Source organism: Ochotona curzoniae, unplaced genomic scaffold (assembly GCF_017591425.1).
Source record: "Ochotona curzoniae isolate NIBS_2020 unplaced genomic scaffold, NIBS_Ocur_1.0 scaffold_4701, whole genome shotgun sequence".
NCBI classification, from domain to species: domain Eukaryota; kingdom Metazoa; phylum Chordata; class Mammalia; order Lagomorpha; family Ochotonidae; genus Ochotona; species Ochotona curzoniae.
Window position 1 is genome coordinate 78,474,423 of NW_024467122.1, and position 20,499 is coordinate 78,494,921.

General features: G+C 55.6%; 1 protein-coding gene across 6 annotated transcripts in view; it reads right to left on the reverse strand.

The window, feature by feature from the left end:
- The window catches only part of TM6SF1 (transmembrane 6 superfamily member 1), a 64,765-nt gene that overhangs the window by 10,820 nt on the left and 33,446 nt on the right, over nucleotides 1–20,499 (reverse strand). For 3 of the 6 annotated variants that reach the window (XM_040969873.1, XM_040969871.1, XM_040969875.1), the window contains exons 1-9: nucleotides 17,031–17,145; nucleotides 13,067–13,170; nucleotides 10,014–10,111; nucleotides 7,501–7,604; nucleotides 6,585–6,667; nucleotides 5,600–5,721; nucleotides 4,138–4,242; nucleotides 3,517–3,609; nucleotides 3,278–3,397 (exon numbers count right to left, since the gene is read on the reverse strand). In XM_040969873.1, coding sequence (XP_040825807.1) covers nucleotides 3,278–3,397; nucleotides 3,517–3,609; nucleotides 4,138–4,242; nucleotides 5,600–5,721; nucleotides 6,585–6,667; nucleotides 7,501–7,604; nucleotides 10,014–10,111; nucleotides 13,067–13,170; nucleotides 17,031–17,122 — 921 coding nt within the window. In that variant the 5' untranslated portion in view covers nucleotides 17,123–17,145. Of the gene's footprint in view, nucleotides 1–3,277; nucleotides 3,398–3,516; nucleotides 3,610–4,137; nucleotides 4,243–5,599; nucleotides 5,722–6,584; nucleotides 6,668–7,500; nucleotides 7,605–10,013; nucleotides 10,112–13,066; nucleotides 13,171–17,030; nucleotides 17,146–20,499 lie in introns of those variants that run through there. The other 3 variants (XM_040969876.1, XM_040969874.1, XM_040969872.1) reach the window with 3 other exon arrangements.

Here is a 20,499-nt window from a genome sequence, read left to right on the forward strand (position 1 = left end):
AAGTCTCCAGTGGAAGCCTGTCAAATCTGCCCTGTGTTTCAGCATTCTATTTTTTACATTTTGATTGCTCTTTTGATTTCTGAAGGTGGAAAACATAACGTTCAGTCCTGGCAAACTCTTAGCATCCACATTCAGGGTATGGGTCTTCTTCCACCTACCTAAACTGATCCAAAACTTTTTCAAAGATTCTGTTTTTCTTAAATTGTATGGGTCCTGGGACTGCTGTCTTTCCATGGAGCAGGTGCTCATGAAGTTGGTCAGATTGTGGATGCACAAGGTTTCTCGGGAATGGCAGTATGAGCCCACGGGGTGCTGGTGAGGATTGTGAGGGTCCCCTTCTGGGACAGATGGGTCAGATGCTCTCCCAAGATAAAACTCCTTCCCAAAGCAAACCACATGCCTGGAATTTGGAATTCTGAGTATATGCATTTCTGCTTTTTTTCCTTTAGGCTAAATACTACAAGTCAATTAGAGCCCAGCCAAAGGCTCCTGGGATAGCAAGACACCTGGCTCTTGACTGAGGCCACCCTCACCCGTGGGTTGGGACAAACAGCTTTGTGACGCTGACAGGATCTGGCCCTGAGCCTCAGGCCCTGGCACTGGGTATCTTACTGGCAGGAGAGAGGAGCTTCCAGCTGTGCCCAGGAGTCCCTGCAGGGCCTTGCCACCGTCTGCAGTCCCCACTGTCTTCCACAAGGGTTCCACTGGCAGAATTGGGCTCTCCTTCCTACAGCCAACTCATACACCTATCAGCTCCTGAGCCGGAACCTTCCTGAGCCTAACTTCTGACTCTGGCCGCAGGACAAGCCGTGTCTTAGGCTGTTTTGCCTAATTTTCCAGTTGTGTCCTGAGTCTAGACCAAACCCCACGAGGGAACTCTTTGGCCAGCCTCCTTGCTAACAACACTCTTGCTGTCCTGGCAGCCAGCACAGGGTGAGCCAAAACTGGATGACGGGGCTGGTATCTGGCTCAGCATCTAGAAGATGCTGCTTGGGATGTCAGGGCTGGAGCTCACCCATAAGTGTCCGGGCTCCAGCCCCAGCTCTGCTCCCATTCCAGCTTTCTGCTCCTGTGCACCCTGGGAGGTAGGGCAGGTGACAGCTCAATTTGCTGGGTTGCTGCCACCCATGTGGGAGACATACACTGACTTCTTGGCTCCTGCTTTTGGCCTGGCCCACCATCACCTATTGGCCATCTGGAGATCTTGCTTGTGTATCTTTCTCAAAGAAAATCTATAAGGGTGTCAGTGCAGTTGCTCAACAGGCTAAACCTCTGCCCTGTAGCACTGGCATCCTGGCTGCTCCACTTCCCATCCAGTTCCCTGCTTACAGCCTGGGAGAGCAGCAGAGGATGGCCCAAGTACTCAGGCCATGCACTCACAAAGGAGACCTGAAAGAAACTCCCAGCTCCTGGCTTTGTATCAGCTCAGCTCTAGCCAGTTTGGCCATTTGGGGAGTGAACCAAATAGATCTCTGTATCTCCTTTTCTGTAAATCTATCTTTCAAGTAAAATTAATAAACCTTTAAAATTAAATAAAATAAACATCTATAATAAAGCAAGGCTGGTCAGAGATGCGAGTCCCCCTGAGCTGGAAAGACAAGAGAACAGAGCTGGGGTGGTAGGCCAACAAAAGCCAGGACTGACTGTACCCCCTGAGCTGCTCCCTCCCAAACCTAAATGCTTCCTGCTATACTTCCTGGAGAGACTCAGGCCCGCAAAGCCCAGCTCAGCACTCAGCACACATGCCTGTGCCTCCTCCCCTGGCACCGAAGGGTCGCAGCTGCCCCGTGCCACACTACAGCATCTTCACCCACAGCGCTCCGCTGCAGCTAGCCACATGGAGCCTGGGGACATGCAGCAGAAGAAATGGGGGCACTGCAGTGCCACGCCATGTCCCTTTGCTAGTCTCATGCAGTAGCCACAGCCTCAGGCCGTGCTGAGCCTCTGCTTCCAGTGGGCAGCGACAGAGAAAGAATCCAGGAATTCATCCAACTGTGTGCCTCCTGCGGCATCACCAGTCCCCATGCTGGTGCCTCGGTGCCAGGCGAGACCCCTGAAAACCACCCCATACAAACTCTGAAGGCATAAAAAATGAAGTTCAATTGTGGGAAGCCACTGGGCATGACGGCAACAGGGCACAGAGCGAAACAATATGGGTGCCCACCACCATCACCCCACACCTTCCACCCTGTGTAAACTCAGGCCAGTGCAGTGGAGCTGGGAGAAAATGGATGGATTTGGGAATTAATCTGCGGACAAGTGGCCAGACCTAGAGATGGGACTAGGGGGGAGAGGGTAATGCATACAAACAGAATAGAAAGAACAAGAAGAAGGGGAGTTGTAGGGAGGCTCAAGTGCTGTTTTCGACCGGAAGTAGGGGCTAAAGAGGAACAAAAACCCCAACGCTGGCTGAGGCACCAGGGGTTCGGTGGCGGCATGCAAAAAGGGACCTTCCTAGGTCCCTTCGAAAGAACTGGACCCATTCCCTCAAGTCCATCCACACCGCCGATGTTAATTTTACCATGAATTTGATATTTACCTAACTTTACTGTGAACTGTCTCAGATCGGAAGGATTGAATTCAAATCTGCCTTCCCCCATAAATGTGGTGTTTTTCAACTCTGCAAAATCGAGGGTGTGTTTATATACTCGAGTAAATAACCATACAGAAAGATAGAATTAAAAGACATACTATCCTATCTTTTCTAAAAGGAGATAACATCACTTCATGTCCTTGGCCAGAAGAGCAGACTGTTGGCTAAGTGTCACTTTTGTGCTTAGCGTGGTAACACCACAGACAATTCCACACCAATTCCAGGAGGCAGGGTGTCACAGAGATGGGGACCTGGCGAAGTGCTGGCCGGGAAGGGGGGGCGGATGGCGCGACATGAAGGGCCTCGCTTGGCAGGAACAGAAGTATTTTTTAAATCAGTTGCCCTGGCTCTGTGGGTCTCATAGCAAAATGGAATTCTGAGGGTTTGACCTTGAGATGGCCACCGTGACAGTGCAAGCACCCTAGAGTGGGCAGCCGTCCTAGGCGACAACCAGGGACACTTACCACCAGGGCTGTGATATCTACCAGATGCCCTACCATCCCTCTCCCCTAGCAGAGACTTAAGTAAAATGCCAAGGCACAAAGGCCTCTTCCTAAGGGACTGCTCGCTCCCATGTCTGGGTAACAGCCTCCCCCTCCACGCTGAGCTAGGCAAGTACACACATCCCACATCAGCCCACAGCTGGCCCACCAGGGAATCTTCCCTAGGGAGCTGGCCTCATACCTGCGCAACGCCTCCAGCGTGCAGCAGCGTGAGGTCAGGCATCCAGGAGCAGCCAGGAACCAGCAAGCCGTACAGCGCCATCACAAAGTACGGGACAGAATAGAACAGGTACGCCAACATCTAATGGGAAAGGGCAGGCGATTTACAGTTAGCCAGAGGACCCAGCTGTCCTGATGCTGCTGTTGTTTAAGGGGGAAAATTCTATTAGAAGAAAATGTTGGGCCGCAGCCCAGGCTGACCTGAATCTTGGGGTACGCGGCGGGGTCCTTGAGGTAGGGCTCTTGGAACTGAGTGTACAGCCGGCAGAACTCAGCCGGGCAGTCCAAGGCGATCTAAGAACACAAAAGAATTCAGGGTGAAGAGACAGCCACATCCAGCTCTGTAGGTCAGCCAGACCCCAACTCCCTGGTCTCCAGGTCTTTTCTTTAAATGCAGAGAAGAGGGAAAACAGAAAAAAAAAAATGAAATGCCCCGTACTCTGAACATGAATGGGCTGCAGCCAAACATCGCCCAGAGCCTCGAGCTCCCTGTGTTCAAGGTGGCCTCTGCAAGAGCAACTTTGGCACGGACCTTGCACAGACACACACTGTGGGTCTGCCTCCCTCCTTCTTCCCCCTGCCTCAGTCCCATTGCCCACTGCCTACACCCAAGGTCGCATGGGTGCTGTCACCCAAAATGCTGACGCTGGAATCCTGAGGCTGTGATGGCTACCTCTCCAGCTGCACTCACTAAGTGAAGCAGAGTTCTGGGCAGAGACAAGCCTAAGGGGGCATTGTGAGATGAGCAAGCCCCAACCCCAGGCCCAGGCAGGAGAGCGGCAGGGAGCAGGTCCCAGGGAACAGGGCATGAGGCTGCCTCACCAGGCCTCTGAAGAGACAGAAGCCAGTGGCCAGTAGGAGACATGCGACCAGCACGAGGTCCAGCGGTCTTCGCAGCAGGTCCTTCGCTTGTGCTTCTTGCACAACCTGAAACAGAGGGCGTGGTTAGACTGCAGGCTCTAGTGCTGGAATCTACCAAGATGTCAGATGTCACTGTGACAGATGGCAACAGGAGTCATGATTCGCAGCCTGTCTCGCTAGCCCGGGGACTTCAGGGCAAGTGTGGCCTCCCTCCAGTCCCACTTCCCTCATCAAAGGGAAGGAAGAGATGGCGTCCCTTGCCCCCTATCTCTAGGAGATATTATTTCTTCCTCAATGCCACTTGGAGGATTATAAATTTAAGTGCGCTCATTTGCAAAGTACAATCTGAAAAAGTGATGCAGCAACCTGCTATGCCACTAATAGTTGAAATGTTTTCCTGGGCCTGTGTATAAAAATACACTCACACAGTCATGATTTTTTTTCACAAAACTAAAACTTAGTGGATGAAACAAGGCTTATATTTGTTCTTTTTGCCCTCAACATCTGCCTCTATTAAAAGCACTTTTTTACATTCTTACACATTTGTTGGAGGGGCCAGAGCTGTGGTATAGCACACTGAGCTGCCACCTGCAGTGCCAGCATTCCATACAGGTGCAGTTCATGTCCCAGCTTCTCCACTTTTGATCCAGTTCCCTGCTTATGGCCTGAGAAAGAAACTGAGGATGGTCTAAGTGCTTGAGACCCTGTAGTCATATGGGAGAAATGGAAGAAGCTCCTGGCTCCTGGCTTTGGGCAGGTTCCACTCTGGCCACTGCGGCCATTTGTGGAATGAACAGGCGGATGGAAGATCTCTCTCTCTTGGCTTCCTATGTGTGTGTTTTGCTGAAAAGACCCTGGCCTAGGACCAGCCACCAATGAAAGGAAGTCAAACTTGGAGAGATGTCACTTAGCTGGAGGCCGAGCCCCTCTCGAAGCACTTGTCAGGCCATGGCTTGTTCACTCTGACCACCTTGGCTGTGAACAGCAGGGAGGCATCCCAGAAGATACCCAGGGCCGGTCTCCATGGGCCTGCCCTTTCCAGAGGCCGGAGCCTCAGCCACAGAGCCTGCAGTGGACAGCGTCCTGTCTCTAGCCTGCTCCCAGGGCAGTGCCCAGGCACTGCGCATCCGGGTCCTGAATAGCATACCACCCACCGCAGACTGTGGACTGAGACAGGGTCTGAAGGTGACAGTCAGCATGACCCAGGGGCACAGGAGGTTCCCAAAAAGCATAGCCTCTCCCCCTGTGGAGACACCTTGAAGCAGGTGCCTCCAGACTCAGACCCCCATGGCCTCCACGGCTCCCTTGACTTGGCTGTGAAGCATGCCGCAGGCGTGCCGGGGTCACAGGGCAGACGCTTCAGTGGATGGGGGTGAGCCCGGCAGATCTGAGAAGGCATCACATTCAGACGTGATCAAATCACCTTGGAGGGGTAATTACAAGGCTCTCCTGGCTGATTGTAAATTCTGAAGCCAGCCCAGATGGGAAGACAAGTGTATGGTATGCTTAAGAAAAAAGCAGGGCAAATTCGGGATCCATACTTCCCTATGTGAGAAAGAGAAATGAGAAAGTCAAAAGTTGACCAGAAGCACATGGAAACACAAGTGACCCTCCCCTCCCCCCATCCCAAGTCATATAAGACTAAAACAACCAGGCAAGATCTGTGATGAAGCAGAAATAAAAGCCCGGGTTAAGCCTTCAGGCGTCAACATTAACAGGCATGCCTCAGCTTCAGAACTTAACAGCGCCCTCATGGGCATCAGTCACCTCTCAGACTGGGGCCTTCACGAGTCTTTCATTTCCAGCTACATCTTGGGAGACCAACACTCTACTCAAACCTTCTGGGTCCTTCTAAGAAATCTGACAGTTGACCCTGTTCAACACACATTTCTAAAAAACCACTCAAGAAAGGCTTCTTAGAAGGTGAGGTTGAGGAGGCAAACAGAAAGACTAATTCTGCAAGACAGGTTTTTATAGGTAAGCTTGGGAATCTCCCGTTTCCATTGTAACCCAGTCAGTGCCTCTGTTATTTATTTGTTTGTTTGTTTGTTTATGGGAAGAAATTCGCCAGGGCCAGCACAATGGCTCAACTGACTAATCCTCCACTCTACCTCCAAGTGCAGGGATCCCATACGGATGCCAGTTCATGTCCCATCTGCTCCACTTCCCATCCAGCTCCCTGTTTGTGGCCTGGGAAAGCCATACAGGACGGCCCAAAGCCTTGGGACCCTGCACCTGCATGGGAGACCCAGAAGAAACTCCTGGCTCCTGGCTTCAGATTGGTTCATCTCTAGCCATTGTGGCCATTAGGGAAGTGAACCAGTAGATGGAAGATCTTTGTCCCTCTTTCACTCTGTATATCTGCCTTTCCAATAAAATTTTTAAAAGTCAGTGAAGAATCATCTTACCTACAATGTTTCCAGGCACAAACACAACAATGCTCATGAGAATAGAGCCAACCCAATACAGGCCGACGGTTCTGTAACCTTCCCTGAAAGACACAACAATCTTCAGGTAGTTCCGTAAGCATAAAAGACACAAAGGCGACCCTCAGGATTTAGCAAAGCTCCTGAACTGAAACTTCTGCAACTGGGAACATTGCCAGGACCCCTGGGGACGAAGCCTCATCTCCATCCGACAGCCATGTGAACAGGAAGTGGTGGCGGCCACACACTGCAGTGTTCACACCTCAACTGTGGATGAAACTCACAGCCAGAAGAGCTGAGGAAGGTCCCAAGACAGGGAAGTGGGGAGGAGCCCCGTCAAATGTGAGCAGCGGACTTCCTCCGATGTCAAAGCAGGGCTGCCAAGGCCCCAACGTGAAGACACCGTGTGACGCATGTCCCCACATGCTAAAGGATCTGCTAAACATAACCCATCCTGGGGGGCCAACACTGACAACAGTCCCTTCAGCTTGGAGTCCTTGTAATCCCCACCCAGACCGCGCGCTCTAGAGCAGGCTCTGGAAATTCACGTGAACCTGGACAGGGTGGCGGAAGTAGATGCTCTGTGCTGGCTGGCCTGGCCCCCAGTGTGCCCCCAGAGCGGACCAGAATGAGCCAGAGGCAAGCAGAGTTCCTGAGCATTGGAGGATGGTAGGAGGGAGAGGAGGGCAGTGCTGGGAGAACGGAGCCACAGCCGGCCAGTTAGGCTGCAGTCCCTGGGTTAGCGGGGGTAGACCCCACACCTGAGCCATTGCCTGAAAGAGGCAGGGGGAATGGAGCCATGGAACCAGTGTTCTCGGCCAAGCCAGCTCTTCTCGCAGCTGCCCTTCCACACCTGCTGCTCGGCGCAAGCACTCAGGATGATGGGCGAGTGACTTACTCCCAGGCGATGGCGGCCACCATCACTAGGTACATCAGGTAATGGGCTGAGCCGTCCCAGTAGCAGATCATGTGGCCGTAGGCGGTGTTCAGGTACGGTTCACCCTGAGGAAGACGCCAGACAAGTGCACTGGAAGCAAGGCTCCGACATGCGTTTACTGAATCAGTTAATTAATCCGATTGGCAGACAGACATAGACCTGGAGACAGAGAGCTCCCATCCACCTACTGGTACCCACCCTTCCCCGCCTCCATCCAGCTCTCTGCCATGAGCTGCCTCTCAGGGTCTGCATTTGCAGAAGCCCGGAGCCAGGAATCAAACCTAGGCACTTGGGTGTGGGACATGGGCATCCTAACCACGAGGTCACACGTACTGTCATCCCAAACTCAGCTTTTAATTCCATTTTCTGTGAGTTCCGTGAAGAAACCGCTGTGTGTGGACGCACGCACAGAGCTGTACAATGACCCCCCTCGTGCCCCTTCCAACAGCCTGGGAGGATAGGCATGCCTGGGCTCCCGGAGGTGAGATATTGTGGCCTGTACCACCAGGAGCCCGTCTTCTCCTGATGACCATGAGACTGCGGGGCGGGCAGTGTCTCCCTTCCCCCTGCGGTCACGGCTGCAGGTGGGGGCTGCTGGGAAGTGCCGGCAGATCTGCCCGCATAGTTGGTGTCCTTCTAGCCCCATCTGGTCTCTTTCCTCCTTCTGCCCACCTTCCTACCCTCCTGGCTCAGCCCACGTGCCCCCTCTCCGCCCCCCCACCCCCCCCCGCCACGGCCCAGGATTCCCAAATTCCTCCCCAACATGGAAGAGCACAAGGTCAAACCAGACTTCACCCTGGGAGTGTGACTGCTAAATCCTACTGACCAGATGGAGTGACCGTCACAGCAGGGCAGGCAGCAACAGCCACCAAGCCCGTGCCCCAGCTCTGCCCAGAAATCCCCACCTGACTTTGTTGCTCATCAGTCTCTCGCACCACGCTCTGTGGGTCGGCGTCCCCAGCCCCTCACACTCATCCAACCTCCACCCTACAATCTCAGTCCACCAGCCTCCCCTCCCCTCCACATTCAGTCTGCCCATGCCAACCCCGGGTCACCTACACGGTTCCGGCAGATCCCATCTGTGATGTCGCCCAGGATATCCCCCTTCTCAGTCCCTGAGCATTCCCCACGGAACCCCAGCCACAAGTCCAGGTGAGCTCCGGTCCCCTCTCACCTCCTGGCCTTGCCATCACTTCCTACCACAAGGCAGAGATCCAGGTGGTCTCTACTCTGCAACCTCCCAAAGCTGCTGGCGCTGGATCCAGCCCAGATCTCCCAGCACCCAGACCAGGGTGCTGCTGGATCCGCCCCCTTCATCCTACTCACCTGCTCAATGCTTAGTGCTGGCCTTGATCGGCTCCACCCCCAGATCTCCCAGCCGCTGCTGCTTCCCCAAATCGCCCCTGCACAGACCCCCACTCTGAGGCTTTTCCCTTCACCTACCCCACCCCCTGGCACCTTCCACTTCAGGGGCTCCTCCCCTTCTGCTTTGGGCTCCCTGGTCCCAAGGGAATGGACCCACAGCGTTTTGCAGGAGGAAACCCCCAAATCCCCGAGACCCTGGGCATCCCCAGGTGACCTCCACACTGCTTCCCCATCCCTGCCCCTCCTCCCCACAGCGATGCATTTCAGGGAAGGTGGGACGCTCGCTTCACCGCAGCCTCTACCCACCTGTGCCTTTTCCCTGGGTGCCCTCCCCCTGCTGGGGTGGCCGGAAGTGGTGCTCATCTACAGCCTGCAGCCGTGGACTGTCTGCTCAAGCTGGCTTCTCCATGCTACGTCCTGGTCACACAACACATCCCCCTTCTCTGACAGCCAACCTGCCCTGACTGAAAATCCTCCATCACCAGGGATTAAGGCCCGCCTCTGCTTCCAGTCCAGCTTCCCACTAGTTCACACCCGGGAGGCAGCAGGAACCGGCCCAAGTGCTTGGGTCCCTGCATCCACACAGGAGACCTGGATGGAGCACCTGGCTCCTGATTTAGGCCTTGGCCCAGCCCCAACTACTATGGGCATTCAGAGAACAAACAAGCAGATGGAAGATATCTCTCTCTCTTTCTCTCTCTGGTGTCAGGCTTGCTACCTGCTACAAGTTGCACCTACGTGTATGGGGTGGGGGAAGGGGTGAGGGGGTGGTACAAGTCCCGCTGAGTGCCTTCGCTATGTTGGGCACCTAACAAATTTAAGACTTACTTAGGTTATCTGAATAAGTATTACCAGACACACAAATCCTAAATCCATCTCCAGTTCCTCATTTACCTTAAGTAGGAGTCAAACAGAAGCAGGTCATGAGGCAGGTGGAGCTGCAGGGGCTGAACACCTGAGGCAAGCAAGGCCCTGGGATGCCATGGCACCTTGGGGCTGGGTGGCCCGAGGCCACGGCAGCAAATGCAATGCTGTGACCCGCCCCTGTCCATGCTCTCGTGGGGGACACCCGTGCCCAGGTGCCGATCCCTCCCAGCACAGCCCCATACCTCTCTCAGGTAGTAAGTCATGAAGCCATCGATGATTCCATCTTGCTCTAGTCCGATGATGAGGTTCACCACACTGGTAAATCCGAACACTGCATACACTAGGAAAAGAGACACCAGTTTAAAAACCAGGAGTTCAGGCCAGCACTGTGCAGTGGTGAGCTAAGCTGCCGCCTGCAGTGCCGGCATCTGCCAGGGGCACCAGCTCATGTCCTGGCTGCTCTACTTCCAATCCAGTGCCTTGCTAACAGTCTGGGAAAAGGTGCGATGGATGGCCCAAGTACATGTGGAAGATCTGGAAGAAGTTAGGGCTCCTGGCTTCAGCCTGGCCCAGCCTCGGCTGTTGTGGGCGTTTAGGGGGTGAACCAGTGGACGAATGATCTATCTCTTTATAAATCTGTCTTTCCAATAAAATAATCTTTTAAAAAAATAGACACGGAATGGCCCTTAGGAGATTCCAGAACGGAAGCCATGCTACCAGCAGCAGTGTGAGTCAAACAGGAAACGGTGGGCAACAGGACCCAGCACCTGCCAGCTGGAGGAGCAAGCTGTACTTTAAGTGAGGAGAAATGGGCATCTACGTACTGTGGGCTGTGCAGCAGGTTTGGACAGTGGGAAATCACATGGCCACTGAGAGAAGGCCCAGAAAGGGAGGCTGCCTCTCGGGAAGGGAGGTTGGCCTCAGCCAGCGTCCACAGCCATGCATGTGGAGGAACCCGGCATGCATGGGGTTCCCGGGCAAGGGCGAGGCCCACATGTACCAAGGCCTTCCCTGGGTATCTACCGAGGTGTGCAGCACAGGGATGGCTGTTGTCTGTCAGAAAAAGATGTACTGATTCATTGGAAAGGCAGTTAAAAAGAGAGAAAGAGACAGAGAGAAAGATCTTCCACTTGCTGGTTCACTCCCCAAATGGTTGTAAAGGCCGGAGCTAGGCCCGTCAGAAGCTGGGAGCTCTTGCTTCTTCCGGGCCTTCCACAAGGGTGCAGGGTCCTAAGCACTTGGTCTATCCTCCTCTGCTTTCCCAGGTGTATCAGCAGGGAACTGGTTCAGAATTGGAGCATCTGGGCCCGGTGCGGTGGCGCAGTGGTTAAGGTCCTCGCCTTGCATGCCCGGGATCCCATATGGGCACCGGTTCTATCCCGGCAGCCCCGCTTCCCTTCCAGCTCCCTGCCTGTGGCCCGGGAAAGCAGTCGAGGATGGCCCAAAGCTTTGGGACCCTGCACCCGCGTGGGAGATGTGGAACAGGCTCCTGGCTTCGGATCGGCATAGCATCGGCCGTTGCACTCACTTGGGGAGTGAATCATCGGAAGGAAGATCTTCCTCTCTGTCTCTCCTCTCTGTATATCTGCCTTTCCAATAAAAAAAAATAAATCTTTTTAAAAAAAAAAAGAATTGGAGCATCTGAGGCTCAAACCGGTGCCCCAATGGGATGCCAGCCTCACAAGCAATAACTTTACGCTTTACACCACAGCACCAACCCCAACAACATCACTTTCTGATATCCATCTTGCTTTTTTCTCCCTCTTAAAAGATTCACTTATTTCTTTGAAAAGCAGAGTGCTAGAAAAAAAGAGATCTTCCATTCACTGGTTCATTTCCCAAGTGACTGCTGGAGCTGCCCCAGGCTGGCTGGAGTCAGGAGCTCCATCTGAGCCACCTCGGTAGGGGCCCTCCTCTGCAGCTTCCCAGGCGCATTGGTAAAGGAGCTGGACTGGAAGCAAAGCTGTCCACTGAGACAGGAACCAGCGTTCTGAGATGGGAGGCCAGTGCTACACGGGAGGGCCCTGCTTGTGGGAAAACTCCCAGGAGTAGCAGGAAGGAGGTGAGGGACAGTCCACTGCAGGTGGCAGGTGCCAGTGGGCACGGCTACTCGGCCAGCTATCTGGGAACACAGAGGGGAGGCGCACACTTCCCCTCACCTCCAGGGGAAGGAGGGAGCTCAGGACTCAGCACCTCTGGCCCACCTGTGCCCAGGCCCTCCCAAGGCCGACAGTGCTCCCATGCCAGAGGTGGCAGGCCCTCAGCTTGGTTCTGACCGTGAGACGCAGGTGCCAGGCAGCAGGGCCATCACTGAGGGGCATGGCTTTTCCCGTCCACTCAGTTCTCTGTGCTGTGTGAGGACACGCTCTGGAGAGAGGCCAGTCGCTCAGTCAGGGAGCAAGGGGCCCCGGGGCACGGTCCCAGACCCTACCTCACAGCCCTGGAGAATGGGGAAAATCAACCATGGCTGCCAGAGACAGTGCCTGGCACCAGCTACAGGAGGCACTCAAAGGCCACAGGTGGCACGTGCCAGGACAGGGGGTAGGCTTCAGAGTCAAGGCCACTGAGACCTTGGGGCACTGTTGAACCTCTCTGAGCCAGCATCTTGCCCCCCAGTATACACACACTCATGGGGTATTGTCCCTTCATCCCCTCCACCTCCCTCCACCATGGTTGTAAGAGGGAGATTTCAGAGTCTGTGGACTTTTTGGTGCGAAAAAAAAAAAAAATGTGAAATCCACACACAGCCACCACATGCAGCTTCCGTGAACTTTTTAAGAATAAACCCATTTTATTGGGTAATGTTTTTTCATTCCAGCAATATATTGGTCTATTCATTCCACTGGCTACCAACTTTTTGAAGTCCCCTCCCTTTATTCTTTTCCTATTTTATATACAAAATCATACAGACAGGGGTCACCATCCAATTAACATCTGTGCCAGACTGTAAGGGGAGGGGCCTGCACACAGCAACTTGACAACACCAGAAACACAGGAAAGAGTCTGGTCCCAGAGCCAAGGCCAGAGGTCAGGACCTGAAGCTTGCTGCCAGCTGGAGGCCTGAGGCTTGTCTGACCCTGGTGGGAATCCTCTCCAGGGTACCCCACCCCCCGGGAGTACAGGGGGGTCAGGGGATGGGCCTGAAACACCCTCCACTTCCGGCCACTGTCCACAGCAAGACCCAGCAGGTGCACAGCCAAGGAGAAATGAGTGCCAAGGCCAGGGTAGGGGAGTCACACCGGGCATGGGCCACTGGCCAGGGTTTGGGGAGGGCGGGGGGTACAGAGATACACACCATAAAAGAGCGGGTCCCTGGGCGGCTTTCGTTTGACGAGGACGCGAGCCAGCAGGGCCACCAGGAGCAGGATGAGAGCAGCCACCCCTACGATTGTCCAGGAGCTGGAAGGACCAGAAAAGGGAGGTGGTCACTTAGCAAAACAAATGCCCAGGGGCCAGGGAACTTCCGGACCACTGAGTGTTCCGGCTGGGGCTGGACCAGCGCCACGTCCTGGGCACGTCCTTTGGCCTCCACCTGCAGCTAAGGGCACTGTACACAGTGAGGGTCGCCTGACACCCTCTGGTCCCTCCAGGTCACAGCCCTGGACTTTCAAGGAGCTGGAGCCCCAGGCCTTTGTTCTTGGCTTGTTGTGACCCCTGTCTCCTGTACACAGTGCTATGTGTGGAGCGCCCTCCACCCCAGCCCAGCCTGGCCCCTGTGGCCTCTTCCTGCCCCCTCCAGCTCCGGCTTCCCAGGGCTGCAGCAAGCATGGCCTCAGAATCAGCCTCCTTCCTTTGGGCAGGCCAGAAGGGAAATACACAACCACACACACACACGCACACACACACACACACACACACACACACACACTGCCACAGCAGCCATGCACAGAGCCATAGCATCCACACATACACACACATACACACTGCCACAGCAGTCACACACACACAGAACCATTAAAGCCGCACACACACAGGTACACACATGCCTTCCAGGACACCACAGGCAATGCCATGTGTACTAGGGGACTTTGAGTGGTTTGTGAGAAAATGGAATTAGAAGTTCTTTTCACGGCACTCATTTTCCATCCTTGCCTTTCAAGACTCCTGCTCTATCCAAACAGGCCAGAGGACGAGGCTAGGAAATCTAGGAGGAGCGTCGGGGCTGGACCAGAGGCCAGCACCAAGGCAGCCCGCAGCAGAGCCAGCAGGGGGCCTACACCGCCAGCCAGGGCCAGGCTCTCTGGCCACCAGGGATACAGGTAAACAGTCTCCCATCTAGGTGGGAGACCCACCTCAGCACCTCCGCCTCCCACACCTCCAACCAGCACAACTCCCAGCTTGGGACAAAGAAGCACCCTGGCTACTCTGTTAACATGCTACACCAGCCCGGAGAGCTGTGACAGTGCCTTCCGGACACCACGCACACACACATGCAACATGGCAGTCTGACAACCACCATGCACATATGTGAGCATGCATGCACACACGCACATAACATGGCAGTCTGTTATCACATGTGCACATGCATGTACACACATGTACACGTGCAACATGGCAGCCTGATAACCTTCATCACATGCCCCCGGGAGAAAGGAAACAGACAGCAGCCAATGAGGGAGGGAGATGGATGATGGACAGGCGGTAGGCGGATGGACGCTGACCGCTGGGCGATACGGAAGATGGCTGATAGATTGTGGGAGGGGGTAGGAGGGGCGGGACAGAGAGCTCCAGGAGGAAGATGAGGATGAGTGCATCCCCGGCCCTGGGAGGCTCCTGGCTGTGCACATCAATGATTGCTCCACGTTCTGCCTCTCAGCTGAGCCCAGGGGAGCTGACGTGGGTCGAGGCCACGAGGCTAGGCCCGTGAGGGAGGCAGGCAGGCATGAGACAGGCGCTTTCATGGTGCACAGCCGGGGAAGTGGAGGGGAGCAGGTGGTAGGCAGGAGACTACCCCCACCCTGCTCCTACCAAGAGCTCACGCACACAGCCATGGGGCTGGCGAAGGCAGGAGGAAGCCACGCAACCTGGTTCACGGCATTCCTTCTGGGGGAGGAGGAGGAAAGAGAGAAGAGAAACTGGGGCGCCGGGTTCCTGCAGGCTCCTGCAGCAGCAGAGGGCAGGGTCCACTCAAGTCAGCAGGACCAAAGCTGGAACAGCAGGGCCAAGTGGGCGAGTGGGCCAAGGGTGATGAGGTTGTTCGTCTCAGGGGACAGAACCGACAGCTCCTCCTTGCATGGATGAGCGTGAGCAGTGCATGAGCATGAGAGAGAGACTCCACCACAATCTGCCAGGTGTCCGGCTGGGCAAGGTACGGTAAGGGCCTGACCCCAAGGACATCAACTCTAGTTACACCAGGTGTGGGGGGCGGCGCTCAAAGAGAGGTACCCCTTGCTTGCTCGCTTGGAGGGGGCTCTGCAGAAGGATGAAGGTGGAGCTTTGGTCTGCCTGGGCCATGCAGCAGCACCAACTGTCAGTTCCAGGGAGGGAGACAGCGACCCCAGGCGGAGAGGCGGGGAAGGGCAAGGGCTGTTTAAGGGGCAAGGTCAGCTGGCCTGCATGTTGGGAATCTCTGCCTTAGCCAGGATCAGGAGGCAAATCTCAGACCAGACCCTGGATGGGAGAAAGGGGACCAAGAGCCCTGAAAGTCTCACCTTCGGGAGGACCGGAGGAGAACTCAGAACCAATGCTTCAAAGCACGGCAGGGCTTAGCAAGGCGACCGATCCATCAATCGCTCGACAATGCCTTGACAACAGTGGATTCCATTCCCACTAAGGTAGATGCAAGTGTCAGCTGAGCCCAGGTCTCAGGAGTCGCCTGCAGATCCCCCTGGCGACCGGGACAGCCTGCTGGGGGCCGCTCTGCTTACCTGCAGGGTACCTGGCAGGTGCACCCACCTGCTTCCCCTGCTCTGATCCCTGTTCCCCTCCTGGAAGACTGTCCCCTGCTGGTCCCCTCACAGGAGGCCTCTGACCATCTGCCCCCTTCTTCCAGTCACACATCATGGCACATTTATGGACGTCTGTTTTGAAGGCCAGAGACGCACACAGCTCCCCAAATACAGTGGCCAGGACTGAGTCACTCTCAATCCAGATTCTCCCACGTGGGTGGCAGGAGCCCCATCACTGGTGCCACCACGTGCTGCCCTCCCAAGCGTTGCAACAACAGGGAGCTGGAGCCGGGTACTCTGATGCGGAAGTCCAGGCGCTCACCACTAAGACCAATGCCAACTCCCACCCCGGTCTCCCAAGGCTGCCCTGACCCCCAGCCTCAGCCTTTTTTGGCTTGTTCAGGACAGTGCCTCCACCACTTTGAACAGGAAGTCCGTGGCTGCTCACTGAGCTGCCCACAATGCCATCTTAGGGCACCTCAACGACAGGCACTTAACACTGGGCTGCCCCAGAGGACTTTGCAGGATGGGGCAGGGGGCAGACTGTGCCCTTTCACAGCTCAGGTGCCCCCTGGATTAGGTGGCTGCAGCAGCCACAGAGAAGTTCCGGCCTGCTGCGGCCACCACTTGAATGCGGCCTGCACGCTGATGCAATTTCCTTAGCACCAGCCCCTGGGAGAAACAGGCTTCTTCCTGCTCCCCCCACAGACAGCCACCACCAGCACCAGCAGCCCCGGCCCCTGTCAGCCTGTGCCAGCATGGAAGGTGGGACCTTGACCCAAAGACATCTTTCCTTCAGCCCCATCGCTTCCCCAGCTCTGAGAAGCTCCCCTGCTCCACCAGCCCTTCTCCTTTCATTAGCAAGTCTTCTTAAATCGCCACAACAGAATGCACACCAAATCCACTTCACAGATCAGAAGACTGAGGCCAGCCTGCAGCGTTGGTGCCAGAACCATGCCTGGAACCCAAGTTCATAGCCTACTGGGCTGGCCAGGGGCTGGGGGGCGGCTATTCCTACTGGTCACGCACAGCATTTTCTAAAATTGCTGAGAAGGGGTGAGTAGGTGCAAGTCCATACATGGGCACTTCGCTGTGAAATGAGAAGAGAAGAAAGCCTCCGCGCTGGTCCGCTCTCCACCCCTCCTCTGCTCCCCACAACCCCTCCAGACACACACACACACACACACACACACTCGGGCAGGCGCATGGCCCTGCTGACCTCTGTGACCCCCAGCCCAGGCGCCCAGCAATCGGCAAACCCCTCCAGGGTCCTCTCTTCTGGGTCCTCTCTCCCGGGCAGAGCAGCAGCCACTGGGCGCTGGGTGCACTTGGCCCTAACGGAAAGTTGCCCCGCCGCACCCGCTGACTTACTCGCGCTGGGCCGCCAGGTGGTTGAAGACATAGGTGACCGGGATGGCCGAGAGGGACAGCACGAAGACCCCGGTGGCTGCAGAAGCACTCATCGCCGCCGCCGCCGCCGCCGCCGCGCCGCGCCGCGCCGCTCGCCCTTCACCGCATCGCGCCCGCGCCCCGCCCGCTTCCGGCGGCGCCCGCGCCCCGCGGCGTCGGCTCCCGGAGCCCCGGCCGCGCCCCGCCCCGCGCCGCCCGCAGCGCCGGCCCGGGGAGCAGGGCGACGCGGGGACAGTCCAGCCGGGGCGGCCGCGCCACGCCGTAGTCTTGGGGGCGCCAGGGCGCAGCGAGGAGCGCGCGCCGACGCCGAGGGGCGGTGCCAGCCTTGCCCGGGCACAGGTGCCCAAACCTGAGGGGGAGGGTGTCAGACGAGAAGGACCACCGACCGGGTCCCCGGCAGCCATGGGCCACATGGGACACATGCCCCGGCGACCTCGGGGTCTCCCCGCGCGCAGCGAGGTGCAAGAGATCAGAATTTCAATCTTAAGCACTGACTACCCTCTCACCGGCTGTGCCCACCTCTGCGTGAGAAACGGCGAGCACGCGTGGGGGGCACCAGGCCCGGAAACCTTGAGTCTGGCGCTGCCTGGGGAACTGCAAAAAACAAGGGTTCCCCACCCCCGCGTGGGCCTGTGGGGTCGAACCCTATCCTGTCCGGCCCTCCTCGCTGAATTCTATGGCAGGAAGCTCCTGGAGGGCCAGCCTGCGGCCAGAGAGCCAGGCGGGCGCTGCAGGGAACAAAGGGTGGAAGACAGATGCCCCGGTGCCCCACTGAGGCGGAGGGAGGGCCAGAAACACCTCCCTTCCCCACCCGCCTTCCCAGCACAGAGTAGTGAGTTTTAGACAATACCAAGAGCGGGGCTGGTACAGACTTAGGGTCCTCACAGCAGCGAGGGAAATTGAGAGACCGCAGGTCTCATTTTGGCCATGGGGGATCCCCAAAGAGGAGCATAGATGACCCCTTCTGCAGCTCTGAGTAGTTAAGATCCAGCCAGAGGCATCCGAAATTCCTCTCCAAATTGGTCCCTCCTGTGACCTGCCCATCAACCTGCTTCACAACCCCAGCTGAGCTTTGCCCTATGCCCCAAACTACTCACAGGTGACAATGGCAAACACCTCGGCTAAGCCGTTGCCTCTTCCCACTTTGCTAATTTGAGATCGGAACCCCCCACCACCAACAACGTCCTCCTCCTTGCCTGGCTCTCTCTTGTGCCCTGCAGGAGTCTCTAGCAACCCCTTGCACCCCCTTGCACCCTCAACAAGTCCCCACCCCTCCGGTTTCTACCCACACTACTTTGGCTCCTCCCAGTCCGTACCACCACTTTTTAGTCCTGGTTGGTACCGCCTCTTAGTAGCCAGGTCCCTGCCTCCACCGTGTCCCCACGCACCAGCCTCACCTGCAGTAGAAGACCTGACCTGCTCGCCCCTCGGCACCCAACTGTCTTCTGTGTTTTGTTTCCACTGTATTGTTCTGACAATGGTACGTGTTTAATTTACAAAGGCTTTACAGCGCCACTGGTGAGTTCAAATAGAATGTAAAACGGACTATATAGGTCAGCAGGAGAGGCAAGGATTATAAACAATAATCAAGTGAAAAGGCAGTCAAATTATAGAAATTCTTCCACTGGTTCACATCCCCCAAATAGTCACAACAACAAGGTCGGGGAGAGGGTGTGAGAGACCCTCTGTGGTCCCGAGTGAGTAGAAGGTCTTCTCTCTGTCTCTCCTTCTCTGTACAGCCTCCTTTAAAAAATAGAGATTTTAAAAAATGTTTATTTTGATGCAAAAAAGTTTTAATCCATAGGACTTTCATGCTACTCATTTATCATTAATGTTTTGGTTTGGGGGGTTTTTTTATTAAAGATTTATTTTTTTAATTTTATTGGAAAGGCGGATATACAGACAGGAGAGACAGAGGAAGATCTTCCGTCCGATGATTCACTCCCCAAGTGAGTGCAACGGTTGATGCTATGCCGATCCGAAGCCAAAAGCCTCTTCCGGGTCCCCATGCATGTGCAGGGTCCCAAGGCTTTGGGCCGTCCTCCACTGCTTTCCCGGGCCACAGGCAGGGAACTGGATGGGAAGCGGGGCTGCCAAGATTAGAACCGGCACCCATATGGGATCCTGGGCGTGCAAGGCGAGGACCTTAACCACTGTGCCACCGCGCCGGGCCCAATGTTTTGTTTTTAAAGATTTACTTGTTTTTAGAGTTACAGAGAGGCTGAGATATCTATTTGCTGCTTCACTCCCCAAATGGCTACACAGTGGCTAGAGTTAGGCCAACCTGAAGCCAGGAGCCAGGAACTTCTTCCAGGTCTCCCACATGCATGCAGGGGCTCAAAGATTTGGGCCATCCTCCCCTGCATTAGCAAGAAGATGAATTGGAAGTGAAGCAACTGGCACCCATATGGGATGCCAGTGTGGCAGGCAGAGGATTAGCCGGCTATGCCACTGTTGGCCACATCATTTATTCTTTGGAAGACTCTTCTGTGTACTTGGACTTTAAAACTTCTTGCACCGTTTTCATTCCATTTTCCATGAGTGACTTGAAGTCCCCTCGCATTTGGGAGGAATGGTGCATCTGTGGGGTGGTGAGTAGGTTGTCAACCAAGGAATGTCATCCAGTTCTGGGGAGGTAGCTCACAGGGTGGTCCCCAGGACCTTGTCCTCTATAACCCTGGCACGAGCGAGCTCCGAGGAACGCCCTCCCGGAGCCTGGGGCCTGAGGCAGTCAGATGGCTTTCCAAAGCTCAAATGGCCAGCTCCAAGGCAGGTGTGCCGCTTCTCCGAGGCTGTGCCTGTGACAGCACAGGTGATAGGTGGACACACCCCCCCTCTGTGCTCACAGCTCAGGACGTGACGCAGTCTGCTCGGTAATGACTGTGTTTGGGTGGAGACAGTCACCCAGCTGGTGCGGTTTCCTCTTTTTGCTTCAGCAGGCACACCCACCTTGCAGGCCATGAAGGCTATCACAGTGCCCAAGACCAGGAAGGCAAAGGGAACTGCAGGCAAAACTGGAAACAGAGAAAAAGACATAAAAAGAGCAAGCTCGATTTTATACCTGCTCTGATGCGCAGGACAATTACATAGTGTCCATGCAAAATAATACACCAATCAGGAGTTAGATTCAAGGCCAGCCTAACGGCGCATGCGCCCATCCCGGAGAAGCAGAAAGTAGAACACTGGGGGCTTGGTCCTGAGAGGAGTGAGAGCTTAGCACACTGCAGGGTGGGCACCGAGGGTGGCCCAGACAGGAAATCGGAGGAAGGAAAGCAGAAGGCACCCCACCCCTCGCTCCTGGCCCCTCCTTTGGATTTTAAGGAAGAGGGAGGGGGGTACGTAGCTGTAGCCAGTCCCTATCACAGGCATACAGCAGATGCTTCATTAATGCCCAACCTCACAGTGAAGAAACAGGTAAGAGAGAAAGTGC